Below are 21,458 nucleotides of genomic sequence, written 5' to 3' on the forward strand. Positions count from 1 at the left end.
TGCAATCTGATGCTTATGTCTGCTGCACCCGCACGTACATAAAAGTTCAAGATGAAGTAGAGGTCACTTGTGGTATCTTTTTAATTCTCGCCTACTTTAATTCAAGCCAATTAGCTACTTATCAAAACTTGGGTTGTTGTGACTACAATATTGGATTACCTTCAAGTCAAGATGAAGCAAAGGACGCTTCTATTGTTTCTTCTAATTGATACCTACTTTGCTTTAGTCCTCGGTAATTTGTTCACCAAAACATATTTGAAGACCGTCAAAGATGATGACATTGTGCACAATAGTCTTGCCGGTATGAAATGTCCTCTGCTTGTCTGCAGACTCCAGAGACTCTTTGCTTGCGCTGGCTCTGATCCGCAATCCTACAAGATGATGGAGCTCATATTTTGTTTACCTTCATCATAGATAGAAAGGACATGCATATTCAAGAATTTTTTTGGGACACTATGCATGATGATTCATGGAAAACCTTCGCATTTATTGCTCGATCGTTCACAAAAACTGCTAAACGCCAAATGCAAGGTATGTAAAACATTTTAATTTTTCTCGAATAAACTTCTCCCAAGGTGGTTTGTTAGTAATTCTCAAAGCTTGTGTAATAGACTGTGGGCCTAGCAAAGGAGATTCTGGCCTGGAAGTTCTGCGTTCATTGGTAGATAATATCAACAGAGTCTTCATTCCTGACGCGGCGCCCAAGCATCAATATGTAATTGAAGACCTAAAAACCGAGTTGGCAGAGTGTGCATCCAAGCTTTGGCGTAAATACAAGTCGGGTGAAAGAGCCAGGAGTGTTGATGACCTCCTGGGACACATTTTGAGATCTGCATTATCATTCAAAATTTTTGAGAAGCAAATCCTTGGAATAGATTCAATGGTTCAATCTCGAGCTCACTTATCCGCAGATTTCTGTCTGTCAAGCCCCGCACAGGTATATGCGGAAGGATTTCAAGCAAGCATTGGATTTTTAAACATGGTAGAGCATCTTGTGATTGACGGTCTCAAAGAAAGAAAAGCATTCAAAAAATATCCTTTGATAGAAGGTGTTCCAATACCTTTCAAGACGCCAATCCTTAGTAATAAAATAACATCTAGGATCATGCATCAAAATGCTCTGCTTACATGGTGGAAGGTTCATCTAAACGTTAAAGATCCTTATGGGGGAACAAGTGACGTTTCTCTAGAGCAATTAAAGCACACGGTCCGGGGGTTCGAGTTTATTGGGTCTCAAGAACATATCAACGTTTGGAAGAGCCTCCTTGATGTGGTTGTGACCACTGGTGCATCCACAATACAAATTCGAGACAAACTGCCACGTCTAAAAAAGTATCCAAAAGCAGTAAGATTTTTTAGAAGACTGATGCACATCGAAGATGAAAAGAACTTGGGAATTCTTGAAGCCTTGTATAAAATATTGGAGATCTTCGAAGCTTGTCATGATGAATGGGACCAAGAGTCGTTAAGGTTTTCTCAGGACGTCATCAATGAACTTTTCATGTTCAATGAAAACACTTTGTATACAAAAAGGGAAACGATAGTTCAAAGAGCAAAGTATATGGTAATGTGGTGGATGCTTTCTGAAAGTATTGCAAAAACTATTATGAAATTTTGGACAGAACACGGGATGTATTTTGAAGTGTTTGATCAACAAAGTGTTCTTCGATTTACAAGATACTTATGGCACTTTATGGATGAAAAAGAACGCTTAAATCATGGTCTTGCCTATAAAAACCGCCAAGAAAGAAATTCTTTTGTCTTGGGAAGGCATTACTTCATATACATTGGGTGTCAGTTACACCTTCAAGATTTGATCATAAATAAACCATCAAATCTTTGGCCAATGACAGGAAACTTGATAGGGAGTGATAGCTTGGATAAGATACTCTCTCTTGAAAAGGGAAGATCACACCCAGTTGAGGTTGAGAAAGATTTACACAGCCTATTTTCTGAGTACATGAGAGCCTCTGTACAGACTTCAAAGGACATTCCCCAGAAATACAAAGAGTCAGAAAGCAGTAAAGATATCATGATGCTAAACAAACAAACACTTTCAAATAACAGAAAATTTAATGGCAAAGATGAGGGGAAACAATTGGAGTTACCACAGCAGGAAGTGCCAAGAGTTGGATCAGAAGAATTCCTTGATAATGACATTGAAGAGGGTGAGATTGTTGAAGAAATGGACCACAAAACTCCAGGATCCCATGGTGTCTTTGAGAATGCTTATGAAATAGATTCACCCACAAGGAATGAAGGACCACCTGGTTTCAAGAGGAAGAACGGAGAGCACTCCTCAAGTGGCCAAAGAGAAGTTCATGAATCACTGTCTCAAGAGATTGGATCCAGGGGAAAGGGGGATACAGGATCAAGCAGTGGTATGAATATCATAGCCCAAGATGAAAATAGAATGCCCAAAAAAAGAAAATTCTTCAACAAAGATGAGGGAAAACAACTGGAGTTACCAGAAAACAGATCACCCCAATTTATATCAGTAGATCTTCCAGTACAAGAAGTTGAAGAAGGTGAAATTTTAGCAGAGATGGATCACCACACTTCAGAATCCCCTAGTACTAGTGGCTTCAAAAATGCTCTACCAATGGATTCTCCTAAAAGGGATAAAGAATTTAGCAAATTCATTGACAGGAAGAAGGGAAAATATGTGTCAAGCGACCACAGAAGAGTTCTCAAATCTCCCTCTCAAGAAATTAATGCAAGAACGGAAGGGGATAGTCAAGCTGGGGAGCTGAGCTTTGATAAATCAAACCATAAGACAATAAGTGTTGATTCAAAAGACCCAAATTATATGGTCTCATCTCCTAAATTATCTCCTACTGACCAGTCAACCAACATATCAAAAAGTTTCATACAAACTCTAGCCCAGAAGAAGCAAAGAGGTTTATTACAAAACAATAAATTGCCAGAACTTGGAGCAACAGATATTCCAGAGCATAGCCCCACGGCTCACAGGGGTCTCAATCCATTGGACCACAAATCTTCAAGACCCTCAAATGTATTTTCTGACCCTTTGATACCAAATGTGTTGAGGGGTACCAAAGAACAAACTCTGGAGTCTGAGAAGGATGAGGGAGATCTTCTTGATTCACACTCTGAGGATATGGAAACCAGAATTGAAGGTAATAGTCAAGGGGGAAATACAATACTTGAAGGCACAAATTACAACAAATATTCTCATGACATGAAGAGCACAAATAGTGTTGAGATAACTCCTAGAATTCCTCCCATAGATCACCAATTGATAGAAAACACACAAAGGCAGTTGCATTTGAGTGAGCTCTTCAAAAATCTGTTTGGGGAGGAGAGCCCCAAGGGGCCATCATTTACCAAAGATCTTCACAGAGCCAAAGATGTGTCTCAAATGCACTTGAGTGATGCATGTGATAATTGGTCAGAGATCAAAGGATTCACAGATGACATAGACATGTCTCCAGTTGAAGAACACAATCCAAGGACAACACCCAAACTTAAGCAAGAGCATGTACCATTGGGGAATGAAAACCAGCATATAATTCCATCTAAAACAGATTCAAACAGAATTTCAGATACTGATGAGATAGTATTGCATAGCTCAAAAGGAAAGACTTTTGTCCAAAACTCACCTCCCCACTCACCCCGTGTGAGACAGTCCATCCAAAATCTGATTAGGGAGGAGAGCCCCAAGGCAATTCATCCTAACCAAAAACTTCAGAGAGACGCAGATGTTCACAATAGGAAGTCCAGTGATGAATCGGATGATTGGGCCAAGAAAGGAGGAATTACAGATGATATAAACATGCCTTTGGTGGACAAGCACAATTCAAGGATAGCTTCCAAGCTTAAGCAAGATGTTATGCCCATTGGTGGGGGTATCCAGAAGAGCTTAGGAAATGAAGATCAGAGGATTATTGCACCCAAGATAAATTCAAACAAGATTTCAGATACTGGAGAACTAGGACTGCAAATTTCAGGAGGTGATACCTCCAAAAACTCGGCTCCTCACTCCTCAAGAAGGATTTGGAATGGGAAAGGTGAGGAATTGGAAAAAGAGATCCCACCAAAAGCTATCTTGAGTGTTACAAATCCTACATCAATCAGTATTGAGTCTTCTCCCTCTGGAATGGCGTCTACATCAACCCACGTGCAAAAGTGGGGCAGTTTCCTTGACACAATTCATTCAGGTAAAAATACTGGTGAGCTGAAATATGACCCTCAAAAAGAAGGAACCAATATTTGGCCAAAAAGAATCTCCATAAAGGACTCAGATTTCATTCCGCCTCCAAGAGCTGACAACACAGGCGGAGATCAACCAGTACCTGATGTATTTAGGCTTTTTGGTGTTGATATAAGACCAGCTGACCATAACAGATGAAAAAAATCACCTATCCAATGAGCAAAAGAGGTTTTTTATTTTGTTTTGTATGTGTGCCAAAAGAGGTATCAGCCTGAATCTATATCATATGTGCAATTGTGTTCCAATCAAATTTGAAAGCTAAAGAGAATAAGCAATCTTGGCAAGTGAATGAATAACATGTCAAGAAATAGTTTATCAGTCATTGAATATTGAGGACATTGAGATGTCCAAGTGAGAACCTCGGGAAGTTTAAAACCCTTTCAGGTCTGTGCCATAGAAATATCATCATGTTGTTACTTAGACTGCAAAAACTTGCAGAATACACAAAATACTCCTCATGACTTCTTTGGATTAAAATTGTGGGAGTAATAGATGTATACCAGCTGTGAATGGGAGATACTCTTGAGCTGGACTCTAAAGAAATTTCAAGGGACACAATATGTGTTGAATGATAAAGAGGCGTCTTCCCATTCTCAAACTTTATATTTGACCCTGTCTTTTTCTCATTAAATCCAAGATTTATCCTCCAGAATATATAGCTTCAGATCTGGTTGTAGACTTTCATTTGTCTAAAGTGACTGGATAGATATTTTCAACTATCATGGAAGTGAAGGGGCTCAAGTACATTAATAAAAGTGTGACCTGTGTATGTGTCCAATAAATGTTGAACAAAACACTCTGAGTTTCTCAATCAATTGCAGACAATTCATATGTTTCTTCAGAGGAAACTTCAGCTGCACAATGGGGATACACAAAAACATTATGATGTACAATTCATCTGGATAATTTCCAGCTGATTTTGTAAATCTTTTCCAATTGAAAACTTGAGCAAATTGGTGTAGAAGGCGGGTCAAGCTCCATCAACACTGCTGTACTGATAGCATGGCAGTGATTCTGGATCTCAAGCTTTGTAATGTGATAAATTTTCAAGTTGAAGTGGCTGGAGCTTTAGGTCTTGAACATGATATGTTACCTTCACCTTGTTGAAGTTGAGTTTGTTCCTCTCTTGATGCAGAACTTGCCCAGGATTGAACTTCTGAAAGTGCAAGTGGCAATCACCTCAGCAAGTACCAATCAGGATATATACCAAATATCTCACAGCTATTCAAGCTTGGAGTCCCTCAAGCAAGTGAGACCCAAAAGTATTGCACATTTGTAAACAGCCATTGTCTTGATCTCCTAAGTTTGACAGCACAATATCACCTTTAGTCTCACTCTCAGTAGCTTATGATAATGAAGCCTCAAAACTTACCTGTAGTTTTTTGTCACCCCATTGTATAAATATACTAAATTTCTAATAATACTATTTATTTGAAGTCCATAGAGACAACATGTCATCACTTTGATAGTCTTTCCAAGTCCACTATCAAATAAAATAAAATCAATCAATCAACAAAAATGGTCAAACTTCTTAATCTATTTCTTGATAATTTGTGTGGATGACAAAATACAATGCTAGAACACAGCTGCTACTGAATTTTATCAAAAAAACAAATCATAATACTAAAAACTAAAACAGGAAATTTACTAGAATAAAAAATCTTAAAAACAGAGTGTTCCAAGCATGTGCCCTGTTTTCTGTTATATAAGGGTTGAGTAATTTTAGTATCTTCCAAATACTCTGCATCACTTGAGTTGTTTTTATTATCTGTTTTCTTTTTTGTTCCAATTGTAACCCAGGAATTTCCTGATGCTTTTCAATGAAGATGCTTTCACTGCACAAGTTGCATCTCAAAAAGAATCTCGCCTGCTATGTGTATTCCCCTGTCCATCCAAAGACTATCAAAAGTGTATCATTCTACATGTTTTGCTGTCAGTCGCCACCACACTTTTCACTACATCTCAGGACAGCAGCTTCAATTCAATTGAAATCATCATTCATCCTCTATTATTGTTTCTTGATGTTTTATCTTCTCCTTTGGTCCTTGATATAAACTCAGCATCGTCAACTTCACTCCTGTACTTAGTTTTTAAGGCCAGAAAGACCCCGTGATCGTTCTATGCTGCCTCTGGGGCATTCAAGACTCAAATCAAGTGTTGAGAGTTTCGAATGTATCACATCTGATGTAATGTAGAATGAACATGTCTTATTTACAAGACATATCTGCAGAGCTAGAGAATTGAGTTGGCTGGAAACTTCCTGTGCAACGCTTGTGCAACGCTTGTCTTCGCGAGGATATCGATCTACACCAGGCTCGTCGTGGTTATCATCAAGACTCTAATCGATATGACCTGGCAGCAGTACCACCGATTGAGGTAGTGGTAATGCTGCTTGATCTCGTGTAATTTTCTGGTTTTGCGTGTTCACCGTAGGCCGCTGCAGGGAATCTCAAAGGGACCACAGCAATTCGACATCAAGCATGAGGACTCTGTTGAAGCATGACTCAAGTTGGTCGATTCAATGAACGAGTAATTTGATCGGACTGCATCTATCAGCCGTTTCCCACTTGACCGGCTTGCAAAGTATATCACTCATGACACCCATTGGTTCGATGCGAAATCAATAAGCGGCAGTATGCAACTTTTGCCGGTCTGGTTGTGACCAATCTCTCCACTTCAAGTCCACCCGGATTGACCGTCATACCATTGCAAAAAATTGATGGCTGCATTGCCATCATCGAGGATTCGTGGCTGATTTTTCAAGTATAAGAAGCCTTGTGTGGTTTGCATCTTTTCAGTTCCTCATCCGACTCATTTAGCACATCGTATTTACCGGTTTCTTCCTTCCATCTATTTTATATTACTCAAACCACATTCTCTTTCATCTTTTCAAGCACCTCGTCATAAGATCTCATATCCTTTTTCATTCTTTCAAACACATCAAATTCTTGACTATATCATCTTTTTATCACCAATCACTACATACTTTTAAATCAACACATTCTCTTACAATATGCAAATTAACATCGCTTACGTTGTCGCTGGTCTCCTCGTCTTCGTTTCATGTAAGCAGACGGGACATTGCTTACTCTTCACACTTTGTGCATCTTACTGACCTTACTTATTTCCGTAGCAAACTTTGGTGAGGCTGATGCGCGCATGATTCCTGTTAGCCACAAGGCTGGTGAAGCGTTAGTACCTTCTTCTGTAGTCACGTTTTCAATCCTGGGCACTGCAACTAACATATTTATTCCTTCCTTCCAGTCATCTTGAGCACAAACGAGAGGCCACTGGATACACTTCACGAGGTGCCGCTGCCAACTACGGTGTGCCAAACAGCGCCGGCCCAGCTCAACCAGTTATGGGCAGCGGAACTGCGCATGAAATCGCAGCTGCACCTCAACCTGCTTCGTCACCTGCACAGCCCTCAAGCGCACCTCTTTCTGGCTCCATCGTATCACCAACTTCTCGAGGTCAAGCTGCCATTGCGACCCCACCGGCTCCGTACGCACCTCATCCTGCTGCACCACTCGAAGGGCCAACTTCGAGCGAGTCTGGCGCCTCAATTGTCACACCTACATCCCAGCGTCCAGTTGGAGCCAACACCTCATCCGCATCATCATCAAACAATCAAGGTCCACTTCCCGGCTCCGCTCAACCGGTAGCTTACGTACCTCGTCCCGTCGTCTCATCCGGTGCATCAACTCCTGCTGGGTCTGGCGCCTCAATCGTGTCACCTACTTCTCAACATCCAGTTGGTGTCAACTCTTCATCCGGATCATTATTGGACTCTCAAGCTCCAGTCCCCGGATCCCCTCAACCCGTGCCTTACACGCCTCGTCCTGTTGTCTCATCCGGTGCATCCAGTCCTTCTGCGTCTGGCGCGCCAATCGTACCACCTACCTCTCAACGCCCAGTTGGTGGATCCTCCGTCCCTGCACCCATGGGTGGAAGTCAAAGTTCCGGCTCACCTGATTCCACCTCTAATGGGGATATCACCCCAAAGCCAATCACTCGAGCCCCTATTCCAGTCGTTGCTATCCCCAACCTTCCTTTAGGAACTTCCGCGCCTTTAGTCGGTGGTCCAATTGGATTACCAGTCCCCATTCCATCTGGCGGTGTTCGTGGTGTACCTATTCCGTTCGGAAGCAACACACCACTTCCATTTGGTGCGCCGCCGCTTGGCGTCAACAGTGGTCTTATTCAACCTCCACTCGGTCTTAACGTCGGACCGGAACTAAGAGGTCCAACACCCGCATTTGGAAGCCTTGGTCCACAACTTGGTGGTTTATCTGGTCCAGTCGGTCTTCCAGGAGTTGGGCTTGGTGGTCCTTTACCTGTGCTCAATGGCCCGTCAGTTGGCTTTGGTGGTCCAGGAGTTGGACTTGGTGGACCTGTAGTCGGACTTGGAGCTGGTCCACATTTTGGGTGAGTTGTGATCACCTTCTGACAAACCATTTTCATTCCACGCATCTAACTTTCTTTCTTTCTTTTGCTACAGAGCCGGAGCTGGCTTTCACGCAGGACAAGGTTTAGGAGCTGTACCGGGCTTAGGTTTCGGACAAGGTGTTGGGTAAGTAATGCTTGTTCTATTTTGTGGACAAATCTTGTTTCAAGACCTAATCTTGAATCATCTCTCAATAACAGTCTTGGTCCAGCAGGAGTTGGAGCCGGTGTAGGATTTGGTTCACACTTGAACGCCGGAGGGAATTTTGGTCCAGCATTAGGCGGATTGCCAGGTGCTGGTATCCTCGGAGGTGCCGGATTTAATGCTGGCGCAGGAGTTGGACCACACCTTGGGGGTGGTGTTGGGGTAGGCGCTGGTTTCAACGCTGGTGCAGGACTTGGTCAAGGCTTTGGTCAAGGCCTTGGTCTAGGTGGATTCCCTGGTGCAGGTCTCAACGCTGGTGCAGGTGTTGGAGCAGGCGTTGGTTTCGGAACAGGTGCCGGTCTCGGAGCAGGTGCTGGCCTAGGAGCAGGTGCTGAGTTTGGAGCCGGTGCAGGCTTAGGAGCCGGTGCAGGCGTTGGAGCCGGTGCAGGTGTAGGAGCTGGTGCCGGATTCCGTGCCGGTGCAGGTGTTGGAGCCGGTGCCGGTGTTGGAGCTGGTGCCGGTGTTGGAGCAGGCGCCGGATTCCATGCTGGTGTTGCTCAACATGTTGGAGGTGTGATTGTCTAAGCCTGAATAAAAATTTGTTCTTAAATGTACATTCAATTGTATGCGCTCTTATCTACCATGTTAATTGACTTGTAAATCACATTGCACATATAGACCCTTGCTTCCGAATCCCAATATACCAGCTCCTAGCTCAGGATCAATCATCTTATTCCAATATAACTTCTTTGAAACTTTTTCTACACATTTGTTGAATCAAGTTCTTTACAAGCCCCTTGGCCCATCACTGTACACTTCTCATTCACTATAAGAAGGTATTTGATAAAGAATCGTAAAAAAAGATCTTTGACGGTGGCCTTTGTGGTGTTAAGCTAACCTTTGTGGAGAACAAATGCGATCACAATACCAAAATTTATAAATGAACTTGAAAGCTTAAAAATCGGTAGTTCTTTAGCCTTTGGCTACGTAAGAGATTGTCCAGAGCTATGTACGCATTTGTATACACCTCTATATACCTAATCATATCATTGATAACAGGTTTGACAAAAACAATAATTTTTTTGAAGTGTTTCAACTTTCAAGTTTGTAAGTTCCATTTTCAAATTCTATGACACCATCCATGGGTCAAGTTTACATAGACCAGTAGATAAGTCCTGGTTCAAACGCTCTGGGTTCTTTTGTAAGAAGTCTTGATGTTGACATAATGAGTTACTGAAGATTCCTGATTACGTTGGAGTGGAACTGGTCCACGTTCAGCACTAAGAAATGGCTGTGAAGAACTAGATTATTTGCAGATTTGAATAAACAATTCAAAAAGTCATTTCGAGACTTCTAAAAATGAAATCCGTAAAAAACATAAGTTAGCGGCTCACCCTTCATCAATCGAATCTCATTCTTCTCTCCTAAAGTATTCATCACCAGTGATAACTATTCAAGTCCACTTACGATTCAGATCAGTCTGCGGAAATGGCTCGAGGTAAACTCACATTGTCTTAATTTCCCCCCACACATACCAAAAAACACAAATATCTTGATTTCTGGGGTCCTGGAACAGCGGCATGATCAGGATCAGGATCTTAATTCGCATCGCGTCTCAACGGTTTCGAGTCCCAAGATTTCATTCTCAACCACGGTCTTCCTCAAGGCTCTCCATTATCTCCCCTACTTTACTTACTCTACAACTCCTCCCTCCTAGAGATCACAGACACCATTCCCACGGCCACGGCTCTGGGCTTTGTTGACGATGTGGTACTCCTCTCCTCAGCTCTCGACACACACCAACTACGCTCTCAGATGCAAACCCTTGCTTTTCGACAACAACAGTGGTCGAAGAGACATGGTGCCATCTTCGACACAAAGAAAACTTTTTGGGTTTTATTCACACAACAAGAAATCACTCACGACATCATACCAACGATCGACTTCGCTGATCGAAAGAAGCTGGAGCCAGCTCCCTTTGCCAAGTGGCTCGGCATCAAAATCGACAACAAGCTAACCTTCAAACAACATAGGCTCGATGTGTTCGCCAAAGGTAAACAACGTGCTGGTTTTCTCTCAGGCCTTGCCAGACAGGGCTGGGGGATTCCGCCGAAACTCTTCAAAATACTCATGACGACAACCGTCCACTCTGCCATTGACTACGGTGCAATGGCTTGGAATGCCCACTGAACCGACCAAGTTTTTTATAGAACAGATGTCGATCATCGACAATACGTGCGCAAGAGCGGCACTAGGCGCCTTGAAATCGACTCCAACCACCTTTTTACGCCACGACATGAACCTCACCCCTCCGGCGATTCGGCATCAAAGTAAAGTACTGAGTTTTATGGCCAGATCTATGACGAAAAGCCAAGCTCACCCCCTGTTTAAGATTATACAAAAGTCCCAGCTCTCTATCCCTAAGAGCCACAGGAACCCCTTTCAGCTTTTCTTCCAACACCCGCTCTACAAGCATTTCGAAGAACATGCGGTCCAGCTCCCAGTCGACCCTGCATCTTCACTTATACGCCCTCCCAACTACTCGACAGTACTTCAGGATGACGAGAAACGTGCGATCTCCGACACGCTACGTCTGAAGGCAACCAACCAACACCTGATCGTCTTCACCGACGGCTCTCGTATACCAAGCAAGAACACAGCGGCCGCGGCTTGGTGTGAAAACACCAAGAGAAGCTCATCAACACAACTCGGACCAGCAAGGTCCCAAGGCATTTATCAAGCTGAGTACAAAGGCGTCCAACTGGGCCTGAAGCTTGTACTTGAACAAGCAACAGAAGAGACTCACCGTGCTTCTATCATCCTAGACAACCAGGGGGTCGTCAAAGACCTCAAATCCAACTCCTCGTCGGTTTCCTCACTGGACAATCGACACAAGACATTCAAACAACTACAATGCATTCTTCAAAGTCACCCCCGCCTCCGAGTCGTCATCAGATGGTGCCCTGGGCACAAAGGCATCCCCGGCAACGAGACCGTCGACAAAATCGCAAACTCTCTCGCCAAGAGAGACCTACCAAGCACCTTCACAAACACTCCGAACACCGCGGCATTCCTCTCAGCCATCAAGGAGTGGCGAGCAATAGAGACCGACACCTTCAGCGAGGCTGAAATCAAACGCCTAGGTCACAAACCGAACGGACGAAAACACCTTGACGGCCTAAGTGCCCTCAAGAAACATGAAATCGCCACTCTCACCCAGCTACGCTCAGGCCATGTCCCTTTAAACTCCTATCTTCACCGCTTCCACCAACTAGGCGACCCTTCTTGCAGATGCCAAGAAGGCGTCGAAAATGTTGACCACTTCCTCTTTGTGTGTCAGAACCATGCACAGGCACGAGCCGCGTTTGAGCGCGACATCGAAAACCAAGGCTTCAACGAGCAAAAAACCTTTAGGATGGACAAATGCCTCCTATCAACACCGAGCGCCTTCACAGCAATCACCGCATTCTGCAACAAAACCTGGCGATTCGCCAACCGATGGGTCTGGGCGAGAATCTCAGACGAACCCCATCCAACCAACATCGACAAGCCTCAGGACTAATTCCCTTTTCACCACTTCATCGCTATATTCTCTCATACTTCATCGCATCACTCCATGTTTTCCCTTTAACGCATGTACCATAGTTCACATTGTCTTAATTTCCCCCCACACATACCAAAAAACACAAATATCTTGATTTCTGGGGTCCTGGAACAGCGGCATGATCCTAACGGCTCCAAAAACACTTAAAGCAATGCATTAAAAAAAAAAAAAAGGGTGGCTGGATTCGGTGGAGTCAGGTAAACTCTGGTGGTGCCACAAAAATTTCAATGGTCACTCTAGGGTCCCCTTCCAAGCCACACCCGTTTGCATCTCAATTGCGGCCTCACAAACTTTTGGGAAACCGTTAGAATCCTTGACAGATGTGACCCTTCCCGGCGTTCATCCCGGTACACGACATGTATACCAGGTACCTCCGAAAGGACGCCAACCCCAACTTCAACGCGAAGCACAGGACCTGCGAGCTCCTGCGAGGTTATCCAGCCTCAGGTCTATGTATTCCGCTTTCTCAATTCCCTATATATACAAGCACCCCCAGTCGCTCCAGAGTGCAAACCCCAATCTCGATCTATATATCTACCGCCGGTCTCTCTAGTCTAATTTTCATTCCTCATACCAACATGTTATCTTTCCAAGCTCCCCATAAGCTTCTTATCATCTTTATCGCTATATGCTTAACGCAGTCCGTTTACACCCAACTCGTGGACCTCACAGCCACATGTACACTCGGATATACCCCAAACGGATACCACGGAAACTCAAGTAAGTGAAATCTTATGATTATCCTCTGGTTTTCCACCAAGAAGCTCATTTACCATTTTCTTTATAAAAGTCTGTTGGGAGACTGCAGAAAGACTATGGCAATGCCCACGAAAAAAGTGCTCATACCAAGGTAAGTTGGGAATTGATCTTGTACATCTCTCTATCACTTGTACTTTCCTTTTAACCCTTCTTGAAATTACCAATAGGAAACCCGTATACTCCAATGAGTGGTTGTAAAAAGGATGGTTCCACTCAGACGAGTCAACAAAACTGTGCTGGTTATGAGCTTAAAAAGGGCTATTACGGTTAGTTATCCTTTGTTCAATCTTTCTACTAACACTTGAGATTCACTTCAAAAGGTTTGACTGAAACCTCTTTTGTAATTGTTTTTTTTTGATTAATAGAATGTGGCACTTCTGACGCTAAAACTTACAATTGTCCTATACCCAAGGGTTCGCCCTTCATCCGTAAGCGTTCTTTCTTTCTTTCTATGATCTTTAAATCAAGTATTAATCTTCAATCATGCGGTCACTTTTTGTAATAGAATGTTCGGGCTGCAAACCAACATGATTCTTTCATTGTTTGTTTGAAAATGTTTGAAAGAATGAGGAGTACAGCTTCTCAAGGAAATCTGCGTACTTTTGTTTCTCTCCAGGTTCTCCTGCATTTTGTTTTTTCCTCTTTTCATTGATCATATTTTCATCATGTCATTTGTTCATCTCGTGAACACGGAAATGCGATTATAGTTCTCTTTCAATTACCTTGTCTCCCCCACAGGATTGCTCAATGAGTTGAATCTTGCTTGAGTTCAACTTTGCCATCAATCTCGTGTTGTAGTGTGCCTGCCTATCACGTCTCATTTGAGACTCGTCTTTCCCTTTTTCATGCTGGCCACAACCTCAAGTCACGCCTTGGACTATTAGGCGCATCATTGACTCTATAAAATCCACACAGATCCACAACGAGATCACTCTATCCCACATCTAAAGTTAAAGTGGTTGGAACTTTAGCTCTTAAACATGATACGTCACATTCACCTTGATGAAGTGGAGTTTATTCCTCTCTTGATGTAGAACTTGCCCAAGATAGAACTGCTCAAAGTGCACGTCACCATCATCTCAGACAGCACCAAACAGGATATGTATTAAACATCTCAGTCACAGCGATTCAAGTTTGGAGTCCCTCAAGCAAGCTAGGCCCAAACGTATTGCACATTTGTAAACAGCCATCATCTTGACAGCCTTCATGTACTCAATTTTGATGACACATACATTGTAGTCGCTCTCTCGGTATCTTATAATCATGAAGCCTCAGAACTTTCATTCATTTTAAAGTATATAAACAGAAAAAAAACTTTTTGTTTGGTGATTTGTTTTCATCACGATCAAACTATATATCAATCAAACACACTCCACATCATTCAAATCATCATCATCATAAAGACTTGCACATACATTCATTCACATATTTAAATTTAGATAGATGAAAGAAAGTTCAATCAAAAAAAAGCTAGGTTGTATATGATTGATAGATCAATAGATGAGGTAAATCTTTTGAGTAGACTTTATCCTACAACACACTCAAGTAAAGAACACACGCGTATGAGATCAATAAGTAAACGTTTTGAATTCAACCTTTCGATCCGGTAGTATTATGTATTATGTATGCGCAGCATTGGCATGAGTAATGCTTTTCCGCCTCGTAAGCCAAGTGATGTTCATGTGACGATATTCGCCTATGTGCTTACAGAGACGGGGAGGATCGGTTTAATGTCTGATAACTCTGATGTTGCTTGATGTTGTAATCCGTTATTAGCCTCCGTTTTGATAGAAGGCTTAGCATTACTACTAGGTGGATTCGAGACTGGTAAGTCAGCTTCCACCTTAGGTTTGAGTGACAAGGTGGGAGCAACGGAATCCTTCTCCGCTTTTTCGTCCGCATTGTTCAACGATTCTCCTTGCTCAGGTTGAGGAGCACCGAATTTCTTCGAAGGTGGTAGTTTTGCAGCATCAATGCCGTTGGCAGCGGTTACTATATCAGAACTGTTGAACGTCTTGGAGATGTTCTTCGAGGGTGTGCGATAGCTAGCGGCTGCTGTTTTTTTGGGGGGATGTTGGAAGTGACAATTGGCTGTTAAAATGAGATGGTGGTGTCAGTATTCGAGTCAAATAATTTCTGCCAGGCAAATAACTCACGTCGTGTGCAAGCCATACCGTATTTGCATCGGATTGTGCTGAAAGGGGTGCTAGCCGGGGCTTTACCCACCTCACTGGCACTTCCAGGTGTGTTAGGATTCGTATTCCATGGGTGAGTAAAGTGACAATCTGCCCGGGTACATTGTGTTCCAAATCGGCATGGAGTGAGGTTGCTACTCGGAGCGGGAGTGGAGGCTTGAAGAGGCATGGCTGAGGTATTGGGAGCTGCCGCGTTCGTGATCATGGGAATTCGGATTGAAGATTTCGGGTCACGTTGTTGGGGAGAAACATGCGCCTTTGGACAGTCCTGTTGGGAGTGTCGTCAGTAAAACATCGCGAGGTAGCTTTGCTTGAAGCTGTGGAGTACATGTAACTTACCGAGTCTTGGCACTGCATCTGTTTTTCACATGCGTCGAAATTGAGAAGCATAGATGACTTAAAGTCTCCGCAAGGCGAACAATGAGAGCTTGGGCACCAAGCGTCTTTACACTCTAGGTTGTATTTGCACTCTTGGCGTAGGCTTGGCTTATCAGGTAAAGGACTAAGGTTTAAATCGGGTGCTGATTGTGACTGAGATGCACCAGACTTAGGAACATAACCCATGGATTGACCGGGATTGAAAGCTGGCGATTGGGCTGATAAGCCGGAGTTTGGAGTAGTTGGGAGATTCATTAATACTTGGTGATACATGGGGGGAATTTGACCACCAGCAGCCGAAAGTGGATGAGAGATCGGATGCGATGGTATAAAGGGTTGGCCATTGGCAAGGAATAATTGTGGTGTGGGAGCATTGGGAGAAGGTTGTTGATATTGATGCTGAGGAAATGGATGGTTTGGCGTCATTGGACCGGAATAGGGAACACCGGGGTTGTAGAAAGGTGCATGAAGGGCTGGAGGCATAGGAGGTCTCCCACCATTCAATGAGTCACCTAGCTGGTCGTTCATACGGCGAGGTTGACCCTGCCGAGTGCATGAGAACCAAATGCAAGGTAAGGAAACAAAATGGGCCAAGGGTTGTTTGTGACGCAAGTCAAGTACGTACATTGTCAAAGCCTCCTTGGAAATTATGATTGAGAAAAGGACGAATCCCGTTTCCCATTACGCCAACTCGCTCCAGGATGCTTTTAGCGCCAGCATCTGGATTCGCTCCAAAGCCAGGACGCATCGGTGGAAAGTTGTTATGGGGAGGTCTTGGACCACTGAGTGATAAACAATCGATAAATGTGGTGGGGGATGTGAATCGATAAGCAACAGATGGAACACCTACTTGTTGTTTGTGTCTCTCCTGTCAGTTGTCATTCCACCACCAATGCGTGGCGGGATGACATTCGGTCTCCCACCATCACGCGAATCTCTGTCCATAGAACGAGGACCAGTCGGAATGCCCCCACTGGAGAATGGCTCGTCTGATCGCAGTCTTCGGTGAGGAGGAGTATCTTTAAGAATATCCGTTCCACCTGATCGCTTGAGTCCACCTAAAGCCTGATTGAATACACCTTGACTATTCCGGTTGCCATTGGTACCGTTATTGCCCACTCTCTTTGCAGGATTACGATTGGAGTTCATGGGTTCGCGAGAATCATTGACAGTTTCGATTTTCCCAGCAGTGGGCAGATCTGAGTTAGACCGTTCACTCGTACCAGCTTGAGATGACTTGGTAGGAATGTCGACAGTCGATTCGACAACAGGAGCAGATGAATTTGGAGGAGGTCCGTATTGTCGAGCGAGTTCTTCAAAAAGCCAATCAGTAAAGATTGGGTCATACATATCTTCCCCGATGAGCTCGGTGAGTTCTATATACGATTAAAAGGTATTGAAAATCAATAAGCATCGAGTGAGAGAAGTGGTTTATCAGTAAGAGATAGGATTGAAAGCAGATCGGACAAACCAGCAGTGATTTCAGCAGGTGTTTTTGCGTTTGCTAACATCACCACCACATACTCCGCCATGACTACATCATCGGCCGTGGAATAAGAGAATTCGGCCAATTTTCTTTGCACAGCAGCCTAAAACGAAAACGAATAGAAATTAGTGTGAGGTTTTCGATAAGATCTTCAAGATGAGCTGGTTTGTGATTAAAACGGCCTGGCGCGTTACCTCGAGCTGTTTTGCTGCTGGAGTCTCCATGACAATCTCGGGTCTCGCCATTTCCGCAGACTGATCTGAATCGTAAGTGGATTTGAAGAGTTATCACTGGTGATGATTAGGAGGGAAGTATGAGATTCGATTGATGAAAGGTGAATCGGTTGAGGTTGAAGCAGGAAGATTGAGTGAAGTGTTGTTGGTTTAAGTAGTTGTTGAGTGACCGGTTTAGAATCACTGAAGGTCAACATCAGAGGGCGGGCAACGGTCAGAGACTAGAGTGGAACTTGAAGTGCCATCTGCGGGTACCGACACTAAGTATATGTACCGTCGGTACCAGGCACAGTCATACATGTAACATCACAACGCCTTTTGTGAAACGAGCAGCCCACTTTCCTTTCTGTGACCTCACTTGTTTTGAGCTTTTCTGATGGCACTCTTTATAGAAATCGCTCCTTAGGACAAGCTTTCAATTAATCAAAACACATCATATATATTCAAGATGTGTGATGCTTTTCAAAGTTTGACCTTCAGAAATATAATAATGTTTTCTACAAATTTTATTTTCAGATTCTCGAAATGACTTTTCGTATAAATCTGCAAATGATCTTTTTTTTTCAATTCTTTCGCAGCCATTTCTTACGATTGAAGATGGACCAGTTCCACTTCAAAGTAATCAACAATCATCAGTCACTCATTATATCATCATCAAGACTTCTTACAAAAGAACCCACAGGAATTGAACCGGGACTTATCTACCGATGTATGTGAATTTGACACATGGATGGTGTCATAGAATTTGGAACATGGAACTTACCAATTCGAAAGTGGTTTGCCAAACCTGTGACCAATGATCTGCTTTAGGAACAAACAGTGTACACAAATAAATAAATAGATCTGCGCAATCTCTTACATAGCCAAAGGCTTCAAGAAATCCCAGTTCTTTAAGCTTGCATACAAGTTCATTGATAAATTTTGGTGTTGTAAACCCATTTGTCCTGCACAAAAACTACGACAAAAGTTTTTTTTGCAACTCTTCATCAAGTACCTTCTCATAGTGGATGTGGTGTGTCAAGTGATGGCCCAAAGGGCTCGTAAAGAACTTCGTTCACCAAATGTGTAAGAAAAAGTTTTGAAGTATTCATGTTTATATAAAATGATTGGTCCTAAGCTAGAAACTTATATATTGGGGTTCTGAAGCAAAGGTGTATATGTGGAAGCATGATTTATGGGTCAAGTAACATGGTAGATAACAACACAAACAATTACTCATTAACATTTAAAAACAAGTTTTTATTGAGGCTTAGACAATCACACCTCCTTCAACATGTTGGGCAACACCAGCATGGAATCCGGCACCTGCTCCAACACCGGCACCTGCGCCAACACCGGCACCGGCACGAAATCCGGCACCAGCTCCTACACCGGCACCTGCTCCAACACCTGCACCAGCTCCAACACCTGCACCAGCTCCAACACCTGCACCAGCTCCGAAGCCTGCGCCAGCTCCTAAGCCTGCACCAGCTTCTAAGCCTGCGCCAGCTTCAACACCTGCACCGGCACCAGCATTGAGACCTGCACCTGGGTATCCACCTAGACCAACGCCTTGACCAACTCCTGCACCAGCATTGAAACCAGCGCCTACCCCAGCACCACCCCCAAGGTGTGATCCAACTCCTGCACCGGCACCGGTATGAAATCCGGCATCTCCAAGGATACCAGCACCTGGTAATCCGCCTAATGCTGGACCAAGACTGTTATTGAGGCAAAGATGATTCAAGATCAGGTCATGAAACAAGATTTGTTCACAAAATTGAATAAGAATTACTTACCCAACACCTTGTCCTGCGTGAACACCAGCTCCGGCTCTGTAGCAAATCGAAAAAAAAAGTTAGGATTTGTGAAATGGAAAAAGGTTTTCAAAAGGTGTTGTAAACTCACCCAAAGTGTGGACCAGCTCCAAGTCCAACTCCAGGACCACCAAATCCAACTTGAGGACCACCAAGTCCAACTCCCGGAACACCAATTGGACCAGATGGTAAGCCAATTGGTCCACCAACTGATGGCGCGGAAGTTCCTAAAGGAAGGGTAGGGATGCCTACGACTGGAATAGGGGCCCGAGTGATTGGTTTTGGGATTATATTGCCATTAGAGCTGGAATCAGGTGAGCCGGAACTTTGATCTTCACCAGTGGGTGCAGGGATAGAAGATCCACCAACTGGGCGTTGAGATGTAGGTGGTACGCTTGGTGCGCCAGACTCGGAAGAACTTGAGTCGCCGGACGAGACGACAGGACGAGGCGTGTAAGGTACCGCTTGAGGGGAGCCGGGAACTGGAGCTTGAGATTTCTCTGATGATGCGGATGAAGAGTTGGTAGCAACTGGATGTTGAGAAGTAGGTGACACGATTGAGGCGCCAGACTCAGTTGGAGTTGATGCGCCGGATGAGACGACGGGACGAGGTGTATAAGCCACCGGTTGAGCGGCGCCGGGAACTGGACCTTCAGACTTCGATGATGATATGGATGAGGTGTTGGCTCCAACTGGACGCTGGGATGTAGGTGTGACAATTGAGGCGCCAGACTCGCTAGAAGTTGGCCCTTTGCGAGCTGCAGCAGGACTAGGTGCGTACGGAGCCGGTGGGGTCACATTGGCAGCTTGAGCTCGAGTAGTTGGTGATACGATGGAACCAGAAGGAGGTGCGCTTGAGGGCTGTGCAGGTGACGAGGCAGGTTGAGGTGCAGCTGCAATCTCATGGGCAGTTCCGCTGCCCATAACTGGTTGAGCTGGGCCGGTGGTGTTTGGCACACCGTAATTACCAGCAGCACCTGGTGAAGTGTATCCAGTGGCCTCTCGTTTGAGCACAAGATGACTGAAAGGGAGGAATATATATATTAGTTGAAATGCCGTGTAATGAGAACATGACTGCAGAAAAATGCACTTACGCTTCACCGGCCTTGTGGGTAACAGTGATCATGCGCGCATCAGCCTCACCAAAGTTTGCTACGAAAAGAAATAAGATCAGTAAAATGCACAAAGGGTGAAGAATAAACAATTGCTCGTCTGCTTACATGAAACGAAGACAAGGAGACCAGCGACAACGTAAGCAATGTTAATTTGCATATTGTAAGAGAATGTCTTGATTTAAAGGTATGTAGTGAGATATAAGTTGATGATAAAAATGTGATATAGTCAGGAATTTGATGTGTTTGAAGGAATGGAAAAGTATATAAGGTGTGATAACGAGTTTGTTGAAAAGATGAAAGAGAATGTAGTTTGAGCAATATAAAATAGATAGAAGGAAAAAGCCGGTAAATATGATGTGTTAGATGAGTTGGATGAAGAACAGAAAAGGTGCAAACCACACAAGGCTTCTTATACTTGGAAAAAGCTGCCTCATCAACGAATCCTCGATGACGGCAATGCACCCATCATTTTTTTGCAATGGGATGACAGTCAACTGGGGTGGACTTGACGTAGAGAGATCACAACCAGACCGGCAAAACTTGCATAATGCCGCTTATTGATCTCGAATCGAACCATCGTTGATTGAATGACCAACTTGAGTCATGCCTCAACCGAGTCCTCATGCTTGATGTCAACTTACTGCGGTCCCTTTGACATTATTACCTGCAGTGGGCTACGGTGAACACACAAAACCAGAAAATTACACGAGATCAAGCAGCATTCCACTGCCTCAATCGGTGGTACTGCTGCCAGGTCGTATCAATCAGAGTCTTGATGATGACCACAATGAGTCTGTTGTAGATCGATATCCTCAAAGACCACTGCATAGGAAGTTCCCAGTCAATCAATTTTGTAAGACACCTCCATCTCTGCAGATATGTCATGAAAATATCAATCAAGACATGCTCATTCTACATCTGCGATACATTCGAAACTCTCAACACTTGGTGCAAAGAGCACAGTTTGTCTAAACAAAGTTAAAAGACTGATGATTTGAGTCTTGAATGCTTGATGAGATGCAGCATAGAACGATCTAGACATCTACATGGTCTTTCTGGTGTTAAAA

The 21,458-nt window shown here is 43.8% G+C and overlaps 5 protein-coding genes across 5 annotated transcripts; 3 read left to right on the forward strand and 2 right to left on the reverse strand.

Moving 5' to 3' along the window:
• Positions 1–171: 171 nt before the first annotated feature.
• Positions 172–4,372, forward strand: MELLADRAFT_124328 (uncharacterized protein; the record flags this gene model as incomplete). The annotated part of the gene is made up of 3 exons (XM_007407101.1): positions 172–301; positions 415–531; positions 612–4,372. 3 exons carry the CDS (start codon positions 172–174, stop codon positions 4,370–4,372), a joined length of 4,008 nt encoding a protein of 1,335 aa, XP_007407163.1.
• A 2,875-nt stretch (positions 4,373–7,247) lies between these two features.
• Positions 7,248–9,410, forward strand: MELLADRAFT_95909 (uncharacterized protein; the record flags this gene model as incomplete). Its single annotated transcript, XM_007407102.1, has 5 exons — positions 7,248–7,299; positions 7,368–7,425; positions 7,499–8,662; positions 8,736–8,807; positions 8,882–9,410. 5 exons carry the CDS (start codon positions 7,248–7,250, stop codon positions 9,408–9,410), a joined length of 1,875 nt encoding a protein of 624 aa, XP_007407164.1.
• A 3,597-nt stretch (positions 9,411–13,007) lies between these two features.
• MELLADRAFT_123281 (uncharacterized protein) lies at positions 13,008–13,719 on the forward strand (the record flags this gene model as incomplete). The annotated part of the gene is made up of 5 exons (XM_007407103.1): positions 13,008–13,149; positions 13,220–13,279; positions 13,356–13,454; positions 13,554–13,616; positions 13,694–13,719. 5 exons carry the CDS (start codon positions 13,008–13,010, stop codon positions 13,717–13,719), a joined length of 390 nt encoding a protein of 129 aa, XP_007407165.1.
• Positions 13,720–14,479: 760 nt separating this feature from the next.
• Positions 14,480–17,669, reverse strand: MELLADRAFT_77131 (uncharacterized protein; the record flags this gene model as incomplete). Its single annotated transcript, XM_007407231.1, has 7 exons — positions 14,480–15,279; positions 15,345–15,651; positions 15,723–16,304; positions 16,387–16,543; positions 16,612–17,137; positions 17,233–17,350; positions 17,442–17,669. 7 exons carry the CDS (start codon positions 17,490–17,492, stop codon positions 14,885–14,887), a joined length of 2,136 nt encoding a protein of 711 aa, XP_007407293.1.
• A 443-nt stretch (positions 17,670–18,112) lies between these two features.
• Positions 18,113–20,548, reverse strand: MELLADRAFT_61126 (uncharacterized protein; the record flags this gene model as incomplete). The annotated part of the gene is made up of 7 exons (XM_007407230.1): positions 18,113–18,181; positions 18,244–18,281; positions 18,948–19,180; positions 19,259–19,294; positions 19,368–20,297; positions 20,371–20,428; positions 20,497–20,548. The coding sequence occupies 7 exons, from the start codon at positions 20,546–20,548 to the stop codon at positions 18,113–18,115; spliced, it is 1,416 nt and encodes a 471-aa protein (XP_007407292.1).
• Positions 20,549–21,458: the final 910 nt, after the last annotated feature.

This window comes from Melampsora larici-populina (assembly GCF_000204055.1).
Source record: "Melampsora larici-populina 98AG31 unplaced genomic scaffold MELLAscaffold_8, whole genome shotgun sequence".
Taxonomy (NCBI): domain Eukaryota; kingdom Fungi; phylum Basidiomycota; class Pucciniomycetes; order Pucciniales; family Melampsoraceae; genus Melampsora; species Melampsora laricis-populina.